Raw genomic sequence first — 16,029 nt, forward strand, 5'->3', positions numbered from 1 at the left:
TCTCTTGGAATCACGGAGAAACTAAAATCTTGACCTTCTTTGCCGCTGCAGTCACGAATCAGGCGGTTTGAACAAGTCTGCAGACGTCATAGTAATCAAAGGCGAGGGCAACTTGCTCAGAGTTAGGAAAATTCCGTCGTGACCCTGTGCCACAATGGCGGGACCCTCGGAAAAGCTACGTCATTGTGACGTCATAAAATAATATCCTTATAGTTTGTCTTTGTTACGTATGAATCGAAGCTAGGCTATGACGAATAAAGTCTCTCTTTTTTAAAATTCTTTTATTGTTTATTTCGGGCTCGACGGCCCATATTGACAAACACAAACACATCAACAATACATCTAAAATAGTTGTTTATATAAAAGTGCCTTGTACTTGACTGCTAGAAGCTTTCTACACGAAGGTTGTCGTTTTATGCAAAAAGTTAACGTGTGAACATTGAATAATGTCTCGTGCGATATTACGATTGGTTACAATGGGACCAATCACACTACTTCATGATCATTATTCTAATGTATAATCGCCACCAAGAGCAGATGGGTGTGTCTGCATGTGCGGATGGTGCTCAGCACAAAATAGACATGTTTACCTTTGTGAATAGTGTGCAGCTCCAGGGATATGTATGTTTATCTGTGCATGGACGTTGTTCAGCATCAGGGGCAGACGTGTTTTCCTTTGTATGAATGGCGCTCAACATTACAAGGACAAGTATGTTTACCTAAATGTGTATGCACCAAAGGCATGTGTCTTTCAGTGTGGATGGTGTTCAGCACGAAGGACAGGTGTGTTTACCTGTATGGATGATGCTTAGCACAGACCGGTATATTCACCTGTGTATGAATGGTGTCTACACTACATGGATAGGCATGTTTACCTAAAGGTGGATGCACCAAATGCATCTGTGTATCTAGTGTAGATGTTTTTCAGCACCAAGGACAGGTATATTCACCTGTGCGTGAATAGTGTTCAGCACCAGGTGTTTACCTGTATGGATGGTGCTCAGCACCAAGGACAGGTATATGTACCTGTGTGTGAATTGTGTTCAGCACCAAGGACAGGTATATGTACCTGTGTGTGAATGGTGTTTAGCACCAAGGACAGGTACTAGTATATGTAACTGTGTGTGAATGGTGTTCAGCACCAAGGACGGGTATATGTACCTGTGGGTGAATGGTGTTCAGCACCACATGTTTATCCGTATTGGTGGGGTTCAGCACCAAGCACAGGTATACATGTATTTACCTGTGCGTGAATGGTGTTCAGCACCAGGTGTGTCTACCTACTTGGATGATGCTCAGCACCAAGGACTGGTCTATGTACATGTGTGTGAATGGTGTTCAGCACCTGGAACTGTTGTTTACCTAAATGCGGACGGTGTGTTCCACAAGTGTAAATCAGAGTGAATGATATTCAGCACCTGTGACAGGTGTGTTTCCCTGTACTTGGATGATGATAAAGGACATTTGTGAGTGGATGCTGTTCAGTACCAAGGACAGGTGTATTTACCTTAATGTAGATAGTACCTGAATTCAGGGACTTATCTATTTCCACATGAACGCAACAGGGACAAGGCATGTTTATCGGTTTAGTACCAGGGACGAATATCTGTTGGGAGTTACTTCTGTTTATCTACGTAGCTACATGGATGGTTGGCCAGTGCTAATGTGTAATGCACTGCGTGATTGATCAAGTGTATTAGTATTGTTTACCTGTATGTGATAGCTATTCAGCAACAGGGACAGCTTATCTCCAGTGAGGTGACCGTCACGTTCTGGTGTCTTTTCCTTGGCCAACTTGTCTACTACTGGTAACGCACTTCATTTCTAACCACCTAGATTGTTCCCTCCCATCCAAACCCATGTCGCAAAAGTAACCCTAAGTAGTGGTCCAGTCACAAACCACACAACTGGCAAACTTCCTGACATTACTTTTATTGGGAACTGTGGATGGACCACAGATTGAACTGTTCGAATGAAATCTTGTCACAGTAGACTGCTAAAAAATAGTCCGGTTACTTGAGTACCTAAAAACTATTACTGTTGCTGAAATAGTAAGTCTTTTGTCTGAGTAATCAACTGCAAATAACAATACGATATTGACAGCACATCTCTCAAAATACAAGTGATAATACAGTAGAATCCGCTTAACTGCACCACCCATTTGTCAGCATTTCTGGTGCGTTTATCCGAGGTGCAATTAAGTGGCTTCGTCTGTATAACTTTGTCTGTTGTTCAAAATGTCTGACAATTTGGAAAAACTAATTACTTTCTGGCTTATTGCTGTCTCCATGTAGGGAACACTTGTGCTATCCTTCCTCTCAGCATGGAGGAGACACAACAGAACTAAATCACACTGTATCATAAACTAATTTACCTACCAATGTCTGGATAAACTGCTGATAATGTTGTCATGGTCATAAATAAATTCAAAATCAAGCTGATTTGTAGCACAGCATCTTTACAAAATTACACATTTCAGGACCCTGTGTAAAGCTGCATTATCATGTCATAGTCCCGGAAAAAATCAGTATTGCTTCCATATTTCATGCTCATTCACCAATGGAAAGGATGCTTTTATCACTGTCAAAACTGGAGCACGAGTTGTGTAAAATGGTGTGGTACTATCTAAAATATTCACCTTTCTTGTACTATCTCTAAAGTTTTCAAACATCTTTGTGCAAACAAAAACTTCGCAAGAGGAAGTGTATCTTCTTGGTTTCTGTGACCTCCTATAAGTTTACTAAGCTTAAGCCATGTTGATTTGATTATATGGACATTATCTGGGGACCCCAAAACTGATGGGGGCGTGCGAATAAAAAGTCAGGCAAAAAATAAGTTGGCTCCATTATGAAATCTAGGTGCTCAGGTAGGATGAACAAACTAAACAGGGTATGGTACAAGTATACCGAAATATGGGTTCTTCATTTTTGCTTTCAAAACGTCTTTTTATGTTTCGCCAACGAAACATATTGTTTTTGTAAGGTTTCTTCTTCTCCTGTCAAACCTTCAAATCGCTTCTTCTCGGTCGTCCGTCGACCAAATTAGCTGAAATTTGGTATGCAGGTAGAGTACGTGTATACCCCCAGACCCTTTTAAAATTTTTTTGATATAAGTTTTTAAAATGATTTTATGGAGGTTTTTTGGTCATTTTCAGACAAAAGTCGCACATGATGGCCTCCAGTGCCGTGGTGTTGAAACCTGAGGACCTGAAATTTGGTTTAGTTGTGCATTGGATATTTACCCAAAGGACCCCATTATTTTTTTTGGCATACACTACTTCAAAATGATTTATTTTGCACATTTTTGATGCAATTTTTGGTTATTTTCTGTCGGGGCCAGCAAGAACTAGGTCATACTGTAACATAAGCCCTCCTACACGTCCCCAGATCTGGGACGTAAAACCAAGCAGATGTCAGGGGGTACAGAGACTAATGGTATTACAGAAAGTTATATGTACCTTATGTTACATGGTACGGATGTTATATTTGAGATGTAGGTACCTATAGGAAAGGTGACTACACCTGACAATTACTTATGCTAATGAGGACCTAATTCGCATAATGTATGCATAAAGTTGTATGTCCCTTACCGTAAATGCTGCGGATGTCATCTTTGAGATGTAGGTACCTTTAGGAAAGGCGAACACACCAGGCCATAAATTATGCTAATGAGGACCCAATTTGCATAATGGATGCATGAAATTGTATGTCCCTTACCGTAAAAGCTGCGGATGTCATCTTTGAGATGTAGGTACCTCTAGGACAGGCGAACACACCTGGCCATAAATTATGCTAATGAGGACCTCATTTGCATGATTTATGCTTAAACTTGTAATTCCCTTACCGGAAAAGCTGCAGATGTCAGATTTGACATTTACGTACCGTTAGCAAAGGTGATCACACCTGGCCATGAATTATGCTAATGAGGACCTCATTTGCATAATTCTTGCATTAACTTGTATTTCCCTTACCGTGACAGCTGCGGATGTCATCCTTAAGATGTAGGTACCATTAGGAAAGGTGAATGCACCTGGCCAAAAATTATGCTAATGAGGACCTCACTTGCATAATTTATGCATCATGTTGTATTCCCCTTACTGTAAAAGCTGCGGATGTCATCTTGAACATGTAGGTACATGTAGGAAAGGTGAAAGCACCTGGACATAACTTATGGTCACGAGGACCTCATGTGCATAAATTATGCAGAAACTTGGATTTCCCCAGGAGTTATTTTGGGACAGCCCACTTCTTGCATGAGGAGTATGGGCGAAACATCCTGAATTTGCTCTTAAAGCAAATGACGGCCAGTCTAGTTGACTTTGGAATTGACTTTCGCATTCTAGTCGTTAGTATGTGCTTGCGGAAATATTCTTTTGCAATTTACGATCATGTATTTTCACATTTTGCAGCTTCTTTTTCAGATTTACAGTATGGCCGAAAAAATTTTTTGGTTGGAAACAGATGTTGACGCGTGCACGTATGTCATCCATACAATCAAATCAACATGGCCTTACCTGTAGTCCTGTGTGAAAGCTATCATGGCATTTAAGGGAGGTGGGTCTATATGCTGGGATAACTATACCTTTCTGCTACTACTACAAGTGTGAAGTGCCTGGATTACGCCCTCAATTCTTAATTGGAATTGTGTGACAACACTGACCACCACCCTCCCTCAGTAAAATACAGGTCTACTGGCAAAGCCATGGGATACACTTGTCGATTGGCCTTGTTTACCTCTGCTTCCCCAAGCTTACATTGGCATGTTGCTATCATTGGTCATGAATCTTCCACATACATGAAAAAAAAAATACAGCAGAAAAAATAGTAACATCTCACAACTTGACAAGATAAAAGAATACAGTCGCAGCATTATGAATCACTTTTTCGACAACAGAAATAATGGCCTTTAATCCCTGGCTAACTTGATCGAGTCCACTTTTCTATTGTTATATGCAATCAAATACTACTCTCCATGACCCAATACTTGCTCCTAATGCTCTATAGCATAAACAGTAGCTAATTAGCTACTCTATTACCAAAACATAACACGATTTGGATAGCCACAAGTCAACAATAAAAAGTGGTCCAGGTTAACCTGAACAGTTCAATCCTAGTGGCTGGTTTGACATAAATGTTAGGCATAAAAGTGCACAATGATTGGCCATGTGCTTGAAGAAACTGGCATATTACTGGACAATAGGAGCACTTCTTTGAAATGTGTGGCTTTGTGGAAGTTCCTTGATAGTTAACATTTAAATGTAGGCAATTTTATTATTAATATGCCTCCTTCCTTCCTTACTCGGGGAGTGCTAACTATTTTAACCAAATGAGGTCAAATTTGCTTTGAAATCTTTTTTTCTCCGTTTTTGAGAAGTGTACACCAGTACCTGGTATACTAATACTATTATTACTAATAGCAAAAATCTGTCAAACCAACAATTATGAATGAGGGTGAAATCTGAACTGGCTTTGGCTAGACAAAAATCCTATACTAGGCACATGTACATGTAGATTCCAGTAGACCTGACCATGACAGCAACATACCTATGAATACTTAGCCTGCTACACTTGTTGAGACACAAGTGATGTAGACTCTCAGGCATGGGAGGTGCAAGTAGCCCGAGCCCTGCAAACAGTCCTGCCAAACCTGAAAATACTCAAGACAGAGGTTAATCTCAAGTTCTTAAAGGTATGAATGAGGGAAAGACAATCCTGGAACACTCATTTCTTCTTTCTCATATAAATCCTCTTTTAATGATGAAACAAACAAGGTGTTACAAACAAAATTCTAAAACTTCTTTTTTTCTTTTTGGAATCACAAAATATTAGTATTTTCAACGTCAAACCCTTGGATACAAGGACTTGGCTTACAAAATATCATTTGTTAACTTTACGAAGACTACTGAGTAAGAAATATACAATAGAAACCTCTACAATCCACAAGAACAAAGGAGGTTAAAGTTCACATGGATACCTTTGATACCGATACCTACGCTTAATTTTAACCATTTGGGATCTGTAAGTCCATTACTCCTCCACATGTCTCTCCAAGTAGAATGTGTGAGTGCGCCTTCACGCACCGTTTGGAAAGAAAAAAGGTACACTTTTAAATCTCTGGGTATGTACAAAGTAATATGCTGAGAACTGGTAATAACCGAACAGTGTTTTTTCAGGACTGTCATTTTAGTAGAAAATCAGATTTGAAATGTTTTTTTAACACAACAGATTAATTTTTCTTTCATATACCTTTTTGCATCACAGGCCATACCAGTTTTCAGCAGACAACTATCATGGTAACTACTGCTTCTAAAATAAAGCTCTATATACAGCAACTTTTTTTCATCATTTACATACTGTTTCTGGGTAACAAAAATGACTTGAAGGCATACAGATATAGCTATGTCACAGCTCTTCTGGTATGTACAATGGCTGACCTTACTGGTACATTTGCAAAGTTTTGATTGTATTTCCTGCTTTGGGTATTTCCCAGGTAAGCACAATTCACACATTTTCAAAACCTCAGGAATTGCTAGTCTTATTGCATTGCAAAACCAGTAATAAAAAACGTCTTGCTTTAAGTTGAATGCACAAAGCAAACATAAGTCATAAAAGCCTATGAATAAACGGCTATGGAAATGTGTGAAGTGTGAAAGAAGCTAATATACCTCCTTACCAAGTTATCGGGTGGGCTGAAATTGACAAAGCCTGTGGCAGTAGACTGGATGCTGGAACTGCTCGCATCTGGAACACCATTGCTACAAGGGAATAGAGCATAAAGCGTAAAACCAGACAAAGCATGAATGTTCGTAAGTACTACTCCTGACAACTTGTGTCTAAACATGCACTTTGAAATGGTCCCTCAATCTGATACATTTTTCTTCCAGCTGATGACAGTTATTTCAAACTTCTCCAAGCTAACTTTGGCTATGAATAGAAGTCAGTCAGATGGTTAATTTACAGTACAAGTCTTCCAGGCCTTCAGGTTCAGTTATTGCCATGTGTTTCAAACTGTTATTTTCACATGCGGCCTTCAAAGTTGTTTCTGCAACCGGGATGACACACATTTCCAGATATCCAGCAATTTCCTTTGGGAACGACACAGTTACCGTTTTTAACCGTTCTGTACCACACTGTTACCATGACAACCCAGGGTTCTGTCACTGTCGCTCTCCACCGACGGCCATGTGCGCGCACTTGCTGCAGAACTCCAGGGAAACCTGGTCCTTGTTCACATGAAGGCAAACCCCGCCGCTGTTGTCTGTGTTCTTCTTCTTTTTCCCCTTCGAGTAGTCGTGGTCCTTCTCCCCTGCTTTCCTCTTGCGGTTGGAGGGGAAGGAGGTGGTCAGGGACACGCCTTCAGTGGTATCAATGTTCTTCAACAGGTTGGCAAGTGAGCTCTGATTGGCTAGCACACTTTTCAGGTACTCCAGCTCCTCCTCCAAGGATGTGATGGCTGTCTGCATCTTACTGTTTTCCTTCTTCAGGGAGGTATTCTCCTTCGCGAGTGTGTCGACTTTCCCCTCAAGATCTTGCACGTAGTGCTTCTTCCTCAATCTGTTTTGACGGGCTGCCTCTGCGTTTTTCTTCCTCGCTTCCTCTGATTCCAGTTGTGCTTTCGTTGGAGCCTGTTTCGTTGTAGTTGACCGTTTTGTGAGATTCTTGATGGTTTCAGGCGATAAAACTGGCAACTGTACTTTGAGTATCATGGGAGGAGGCTTCCCCTTGGGACTTTTCTGTGTCTCGACCTGCGACATGTTCACGTTTTCTACTCTCGTTTCCTTGATTATTTCCGTTTCCTCACCTCCAAAGATACTGTGAATCGCTTCTTCCTCGTCCTGCTGTGTCTTGGTGAGATTCAAGTTGTCGAAGTTGAAGTCTGAAGACTGTAGCTCGGCAAAGAGCTGATCAGCGTCGCTGGCGTAGTCGTCTGTGCTACTGGCGGGACTTGCCATGCTACGGTCCGACTCGTGAGAGGGCGACGTGCCGAAGTTCTGCTCGCCCTCCAGGCCGAGGCCGAAGGAGTCGAATGAATCCAGGCTGTCTAGCAAGGGTAGAAAATTGTCGTCGAATAAATCAGCCATTGTGATGGACAGACACAGAAAACAAGAATACGAACTCAGTGGGTCTACGGATGGCGGTTACTCAGACTCGTGAGTCAGACAAAGAGTTTTCCTTGCCCTGGAATATTTGTGCCAAACAATCGTGGATTTTTCAGTCAAATTTGGACAATTTTAACACTCAGAATGAACCAACATGCATTCAAGAGGTCCAGAACAAAATATTTGATACACTTTCAGGGCATTAACCAGCAAAAACCTACCAGAAAGTCCAGAAAATCACAGAGAAACCGCACAGTGAAGACCACACTTTTCTCTTTCAAACGACACTGCGACGTTTCTAAGCAAAGATGGCGACGATCCTAGCTGATTGGTTGATGATAGTCATCTGACTAATTTCGACGTTTTTCATTGGTTGATTAAAATAGCTTATGACGTAGTTTCCCACACCCGCGAAACGTCGGCCCAACGTTGTTGCACCGGTTTGCGGACTTCATATAAGACATCCGCCATAGCAAAAATTAATTCCGAGGTCATTGAAACCAATTCTTACTCAACGCAACATGGTTATTTTTGCCTTAATAGTTCTATTATATAAGCATATTATTAAACAATTTTATAGACAGTTGTGGAGGATTTTAAAGCCAGATATTTAGAACTGCGGTTATAGACAAAATAAGGGGTTGTAATAGGGCTGAATACCACTGGCTTATTCCATTCACTCGGGAAGGAGAGTACTGTAATTAATTCATAATTATTTCATATTCAAATCTCAAAACACATTATAAAAATATTCGATGCCTAATAAAATAGCTATTATATATATCTTATTGATAGAAATGTGGAAAAATCTTATTAAGTTATGTAACAAAGATCAGCCCTTCATCTTTTATCACCTCTTTTTAGTATTGTCGTCGTCCATTTCGGGAAAATAAAGGTCAGGAAGATATGTCGAGAAACGAAAATATTACTTGGTTATATTCTTTCTATCCTATGTAGAATTTATTGTTTTTCATATTCAGTCAATCGTAGAATGACCAAAATGTTGCCATAAAAACGATAGATTTAGTTGCCATGCGCAGTGACCCTAGCATCAGGGGGTCAGGATACGGAAGTGGCACCACTGCACTGCGGAGTTTCGTGAATAACAATAAGACAAAATATTGCACACGGAAAAATGTCATCTTCAGACATGGAGACGTCTTCCGTTGCCGAAGTCTTCTCTTCTCCGGGTAGCGGTAACCACTGGGACCCGTGCTTCAGCAAAGACTGGGAGAAAGAACGACCTACACAGCAGTGCATCCTCAGAATAAAAAGGCGAGTCATAATCTCCAAGCAGATGTTGGGGTTGAAGATTTATGCTATTATCCACCAATCAATTCATGAATAGGATTAAATCTTCACACCTTCATAAAGTAGATGATTATTGACAAGAGGCATGAATTTTTAGTAGGTTGGGCCAAATATTTTTCTGTTGCTATTTAAGAGTCAATATCAGTATATTGGTATGGTTGCAAAGAAGATTGTCTTTTCTTCCTCCAAAGGAGTGATAACACCCTGGAATGATGATGATGTTACAATATGATGAATAACACATAAACTGTTAAGGTAAATTTCAAATCATATGGTCTGTAGGTTAGCAACCGTTACTGGGAAACATCTTTAGACTAATTCAAGATTCTGCAGCAAATTTGAAACATAAAATTGCTATAAAAGAAACTGTAATAGTTGTTTTATCATAAAACTCTATTAAGATTTCAAGTATAGTAAGGTATAACTATGATATATCATAGCATCATACATGTACATCACCTCTACCCTCCCTAGTCTAAAAAGAGCTAGCCCATGATACATTTTGTACCTTCAGGGACATCATGAGCATCTACAAGGAACCCCCACCGGGCATGTTTGTTGTACCTGACTCAGAAGATGTCACAAAGGTAAGAGTGTTTGGGAAATCCTCTAACATCATCTTAGTTCTTACCCACATATTGTGTCCATTTCAGACATAGAGAAAATATGGCACAAACCATGGCCAAATACCTTTTACATGTATGACTATGAGGTTAGGAACACTATAAAATGACAATGACATGAGCAGACTGTGTTCTTTAAAAGAAATAGCAGTCAAGGTTTTGGTCATGTTTACCTATGAGATGAGAAAGTAGAAGTAAATTGTACAGCCAGTAGTTTCACACTACATTGTACTTGCAATTCACTTTCAATTTTTCATGAATGCAGTGAATTGAGGAACATAATATTTGTCTTCAAAGTTGTGGACTGTTGTGTTGTTACTTGTTCATATTTGCACAAACTACAGCAATGTAGTTGTCTCAAAACTACAAATGAGTTAACCCTATTTCTGCTACAGACCCATCCATCAAGTTGGTAGTGAGAAGGTTAAAACAGATAAGAAGTTTGCAACTGCTACAACTTTTGCCTTGCAGATCCATGCACTGATCACAGGGCCCTTTGACACCCCCTACGAGGGTGGTTTCTTCCATTTCCTGATCCGGTTTCCGCCAGACTACCCCATCCGACCCCCCAGGGTCAAGCTCATGACGACAGACGGGGAGCAAGTACGCTTCAACCCCAACCTCTACAAGAACGGGAAAGTCTGTCTCAGTATCCTAGGGTGAGATGTCTTGTTGAATGTGAAGTTCCTCAAACAATAGACCAATCCTGACTGTCCATCACAATTAGCAGTTCAACCAATGATAGCATGACAATAAGCAGAGTTTGAACAGTGTGCCCTACCTTTGATTTTATTTGCTTTAATGGCTTAAAATTGATAGGATCTTACAAAGTCAAGACTACATGTACCACAAGTGAAAAGTACTGTAGTATATTGTATAAGGTACAAATAATAGGAAAACTCAACTACAGGGAACATATCCAGAACTACAACTAAAAAGTATGGCTTAGCATGCCAGCATTCTACCATGATCTATTCACTTTCCAGCTTGCCTAACATTTGTCTGTTTTCAGTACCTGGACTGGTCCAGCCTGGAGCCCTGCCCAGTCTCTCTCCAGTGTTCTCATCTCCATCCAGTCTCTAATGAATGAGAAGCCTTACCACAACGAGCCAGGCTTTGAACAGGTTAGTTATTAGATTTTCCAGATACCAAGTGTCTCTCCAAATTTTGAATAACCAGTGTTGTTTAATGTGAAATGGTAGGTGTTGTTTTCAGTGCATTATGTATTTTCCATGTGCTAGTCACATTCACAGCAAAGAGACTTGAAATAAAGGTCAGAGTTGCCAGAGTGACAAGAAGTAAATGATTTATCAACCTTTTGTGGCAACTGACATACATTCCAGGTCATGGGGTCAACGAAAGAACCCACTAGTTCATGGGGAGGTATTGTTTTTGATCCGTCTACTTGTTTGTTTTTTTGTTAGTGTTTTTGTAGTTATATATTTTCCCTCTGTTAGTCAAGTTCACTGTAGAGTGACATACATAAAGCTCTAATTTTTTCATGGTGGTATGAAATCTTCAAATTCTTGTTATATGTACTTGCAGGAGAGAAATGTAGGTGATGCCCAGAGGTACAACGAGTGCATCAGACATGAGACCATCAGGGTAGCGGTGTGCGGGATGACCGAGGGACGATGCTGTCATCTCCCAGATCAGCTCAGGTCAGCTTCAAATTCTTAAATCTAAGTCAATAGAGTTTATATGAAAACATGCATACATACAGGATATTTGGAGTTTCTTTTTACACAACCAGGAATCTCACCCAGTACCTGCTGACGTTTCCTTATTCTTGGTTGTGTAAAAAGAAACTCCAAATATCCTATGTTCTACCAACCTGATGAAACTATTTTCGGATGCATACATACATACATGTGTAACGAGCAAAGTCGTTGTGTCTCGAGCGCTGTTCAGGTAACGAGCAAAGTCGTTATATCGAACGGGATCGGCCGTTCAAACATAGAACTGCCGATCCCGTTCTACCATTTGAATAAAACAGTTGTTTGAGATATTTCAACACGTGCAGTCGTGTCCGTACTAGTGTCCGTACTTCTCGACCTCTCACACATTGTCATACTCTAAAGGGAGTTGAGGCATATACAAAGTTCTGCTTCCAGTAATATATATGAAAAACACTACTAGTATATACATGTCACTTATCTAGTCAAGTAAGTCAATATACATGTACCATATCGAGGTACCATTCCCATCACATGTTGTCCAAAGACCTTAAGTTTGTTCTCAAATGTGTACTTGAATTTAAGCTACAGACTTTCCATCGAGACTCTGTTTTCATGTTGATCTTTCAACTTCAGCATCATTTTTCTATTCAGAGAACAGACAATTCAAACTGACCTGATAAAAGAAATGCGAGCGCAATGTATTTTCAAGGTGTATCATCAGTATGGTATCCACATGGGAAAATACAACTACCATTTTGTTTTTAAACCTTTTGAATGTATGAAAACATTTTGGTCATAAAGATTTGGAAGGTGACCCAATGATCTAAAATGTAGGGTACTATTTGAAAACTAACATGTCTGTTGTTTTGACTGTGTTTTCCAGAGGAGTGATGGAAAAGTCGTTCCCAGAGTTTTATGACTACTACACATCCACCTGTAGGGACAGACTTCATCTGGACGGTTCCAACATGCAGGTATGTTGGGCTGAATCTGAATATACTGTAACTTTATTTACTTTTGCAGTGGTTTTATTTTGTGGAAGGACAAAATAAAAGTTTTTTTTCAGTGTTTTAAATTCGTACTTGAAAGGATTCTGTAGTACAGTAGTAATACCTTAGAAATGCATATTTGCAGTACATGTATCATAAATTTGCGAAAATAAGACCAACGCAAGCGTTTCAAGATCTACAGTTACCACTCTTTGGCTCTAGCTTAGGGCATTGTGTGTAGACTGGCATTTTGTCTCCATTCTGCAATGTTTTAGGACTATTCAATACAAAGTGCAAAGAAAAAAGTCAAGTCTCCATTCTATATATGCAATCCAGGCAGTTTATTTCATTCATGTCTCTTTTTTTATGAAATGATAAACACTAATTCGTGAGCATTTCTGTGTGAAATTGCAGTCATAATCCATATGCTACAATAATGGCTTGTTGTTGTTTTGTCAGGATCCTTTCGGAGAGAAGAGAGGTATGTTCCAGTACTCCCAGCTCCTAGAAAGACTGGAGGTCATCAGGAGAAGAATAGGTGAAGGGTCAGAGGACATGACCTCTGACCTAGACAGCGACAACAGTGACCTGGACTCTCAGGAGGTGTCCGAAACTCAGAATCTTAGTCCGGGCACAAGCAGTAGTGGATAGATTATTATCTTAGCACAGATCATATATTATAAAGCATTTAGTTCATCCATATTTAAAGTGTTAAGACAGACACCATTTGTATCAGAAGAGTGAATGCTATACTAGTAAGCCTAAGTCTTAAACATATATTATTACTTGCATGAGTCAAGAAAATGCACAAGTATCAAGACCTGCATTGGCTAAGGGAATTCAAACCATTTTTGCTTCCCATCAGTGTTTTTTTTTTTTTCAGAAGCAACCCCCTCATGCCTGCTTAGCCATTAAATATTCTGTTATATATAAGTAGGATCATTAGTGTAGGGGGTTCCTTGATTTTTGCAGCAATATAACAATAAATCACTGTCGGTATGGACAGAATTCTAAAGATCTAAAAACACTTTGCAAAAAAATGAATGAGTGGCTTTGAAAACCAGTTAAGCTTTCAGTTATACTAATGTATGTGTGAGATTCAGAAATGACTGACAGTTGCCAGTCACACTGAAAAAGTACTAGTAGTACTGTACATGTACAAATACAGTACAATACAGCTGCAGACGACAAATGCTACAAAGAAGTGTATGAGGTTCAATGTGTTGAAATATTTCCTGGTATTTGCAATTTTTCCGTACATGTACATATTGGTGGAATTCAATGAACAGCTCCATGGCTTGCCGGCTTACTTGATATAAAGTCAAGCTGTTTACATGCAATGATAACCACTAAAAACAGATACAAAACTGTACTTATTTTGGACTTTGTTACACCTACTTTCCTTGATATAGATGTTGTTGTCTAAGAACAAGCGGTCTCTGATTTTGTCATCAAAGTAGTACTACATGGACAAAGATAGATGAAGTGTCTAAAGTCCTGACTGTTACAAATTGTAAGCTGACCATGCTGTGTTGGAAGTTTTGAGTACGTTGTACATTTAAATACCAATGCATTAAAGTCAGGAAACTGTGCATGTTTTAGAATTGTTATGTTTGATTTACTTGAGATGGTATTTTTCACTGGTCATGACGATTGCACACTCACTATGTAAAGTAATTCATTCTTGTACGGGACATAAGTACAGTATATGCTATCTCAATATCCCAGTATATTCTCTCTTTTTTTCAAGTATGATGCATTTGAGTCAGTTGAACAAGAACAGCCTTGATGGGAACTCTCCAGACCTTGTAATTCATTGTCAGGATCTTAAACCACTACACCATAGATGCACCTCTTCACTTTGGAGATGGGCATAATATCAATACAACAATAGTAAATTTGATTTTAATGAGGGAAATTATGTTCATGTTAACTGTGATGTTTGGCCATTTAAAGAATCAAAATTGCATGCCTTTGTCCCATTTGGGTTTGGAACTAAGACTAGGTAGACAACTGTCCATATGTTATAAGGATTCCGAAGTATTTAACATTATCTATTGAACATACATGTATTACCTGTTTCTTCATACATAAATATATGTAAGGCTGTACTAAAATAGAAGGTGTAGCATTTGGCAATTGGCTATACAAATTTGTTTAATGTACAAATTTTGGGGTCCAAAAGAGAGGCAATGGGTTGTTGTAAGGAGAAAAAAAATTGTGAACTGCTTAGACGAGAGATGCTTATTTTGTCACAAGCCACTTAAAAATATGCAAGATACTTGTCCTTGGGACTTGCTGCAAGAAGGTTTTCAAGCTAAGCAACATCGCCATATTTTTGGTATAGTCTTAAGGATCTCAATTATGATTTTCTTTTTTTATTAGAGCCTAAAAGGCAAGAAGGGTCCATAAAAGAAGCTCTTTTGAAAATGTGTTTGGTCTAAGGATACAATGGATCTGGCAACTATAGACTGTTATGGGATGAAGATTGTGAAAACAAGCATGTCACCGGAAAGTAAAGATAAACAACTTTCTATCAAGAGGTGTTAAAATGTAAATGTTACCATTTCACCAACTGCAAGAGTCAATAAAGTTTTAACAACAGTTTGCTAAATTGCCCATCTTTGCCAATACTAGAGTCCATTCCAAGTCACCACGAGGGTTGTTATTGTCCTAATTTACAAATGTTTTCAATCTATTGTAATTATTTGTGTGAGAGATTTTATACTTTAGAAATATTTTGAATGTGATTTCAACTTTATAAATATTTCCCCGGTTCTCTAAAACTTAAGAAATATTCATCATATGAAATATGATATTTTTCTAACAGTTTCTAAATAATTGTAACAGCATTCTACCTTTATTTACAATTATTTACAATTTCCTACCATTTTCTACCATTATCTATAACATCTCTATAAATAGGTCAGACGGCTGGGAAAAAAGCTATTCACACATCCTTGCGAAGTTTAGGGAAGAATGCTATCCACAAAGGACCGAGCGGTGTCCTGCAGTGAAATCTAAAGATGTACAAAAGCAGACAGAAGGGCCGGATTAGCACCTACTTTTATGGGGGCAATCACCATTTTACCATTGTTAACCATTTTCTATCATTTTGTGTTAATATTTCTAAAAGTTAAATAATCACATAGATGTTTAGAAATTATTACAAATAAAGAGGTTTTTGTGCAGTTACATGTACTTTCAAAATATTTCTAAATTATCTAATTAAATTCAAATAAATTCATATTTTTGTATTTGATCTTTTTAAAAAATTTAGAACTATTGTCAGTCAGATATTCTTTCATTAGAAATTTTTCAAAATTATT

At 38.9% G+C, this 16,029-nt stretch overlaps 2 protein-coding genes across 4 annotated transcripts; one reads left to right on the forward strand and one right to left on the reverse strand.

Moving 5' to 3' along the window:
• Window positions 1-5,723: 5,723 nt before the first annotated feature.
• LOC136445939 (CREB/ATF bZIP transcription factor-like) lies at window positions 5,724-8,440 on the reverse strand. 3 transcript variants are annotated; one of them, XR_010757460.1, is made up of 3 exons: window positions 8,320-8,440; window positions 6,673-8,040; window positions 5,724-6,069 (listed from the first exon to the last, which is right to left on the reverse strand). XR_010757460.1 is itself a non-coding variant. In XM_066444174.1 (2 exons), the coding sequence occupies exon 2, from the start codon at window positions 7,949-7,951 to the stop codon at window positions 7,157-7,159; it is 795 nt and encodes a 264-aa protein (XP_066300271.1). In that variant the 5' UTR covers window positions 7,952-8,040; window positions 8,320-8,440; the 3' UTR covers window positions 5,724-7,156. The 3 variants fall into 3 exon arrangements, 2 of the variants coding, with proteins under 2 accessions (XP_066300271.1, XP_066300273.1); XM_066444174.1 differs by having other exon boundaries at window positions 5,724-8,040; XM_066444176.1 differs by having other exon boundaries at window positions 5,724-8,036; window positions 8,320-8,412.
• A 727-nt stretch (window positions 8,441-9,167) lies between these two features.
• LOC136446045 (ubiquitin-conjugating enzyme E2 Z-like) lies at window positions 9,168-15,304 on the forward strand. Its single transcript, XM_066444320.1, has 7 exons — window positions 9,168-9,373; window positions 9,924-9,996; window positions 10,504-10,691; window positions 11,045-11,156; window positions 11,578-11,693; window positions 12,595-12,685; window positions 13,160-15,304. The coding sequence occupies exons 1-7, from the start codon at window positions 9,234-9,236 to the stop codon at window positions 13,349-13,351; spliced, it is 912 nt and encodes a 303-aa protein (XP_066300417.1). The 5' UTR covers window positions 9,168-9,233; the 3' UTR covers window positions 13,352-15,304.
• Window positions 15,305-16,029: the final 725 nt, after the last annotated feature.

This window comes from Branchiostoma lanceolatum, chromosome 12 (assembly GCF_035083965.1).
Source record: "Branchiostoma lanceolatum isolate klBraLanc5 chromosome 12, klBraLanc5.hap2, whole genome shotgun sequence".
Lineage (NCBI taxonomy): Eukaryota > Metazoa > Chordata > Leptocardii > Amphioxiformes > Branchiostomatidae > Branchiostoma > Branchiostoma lanceolatum.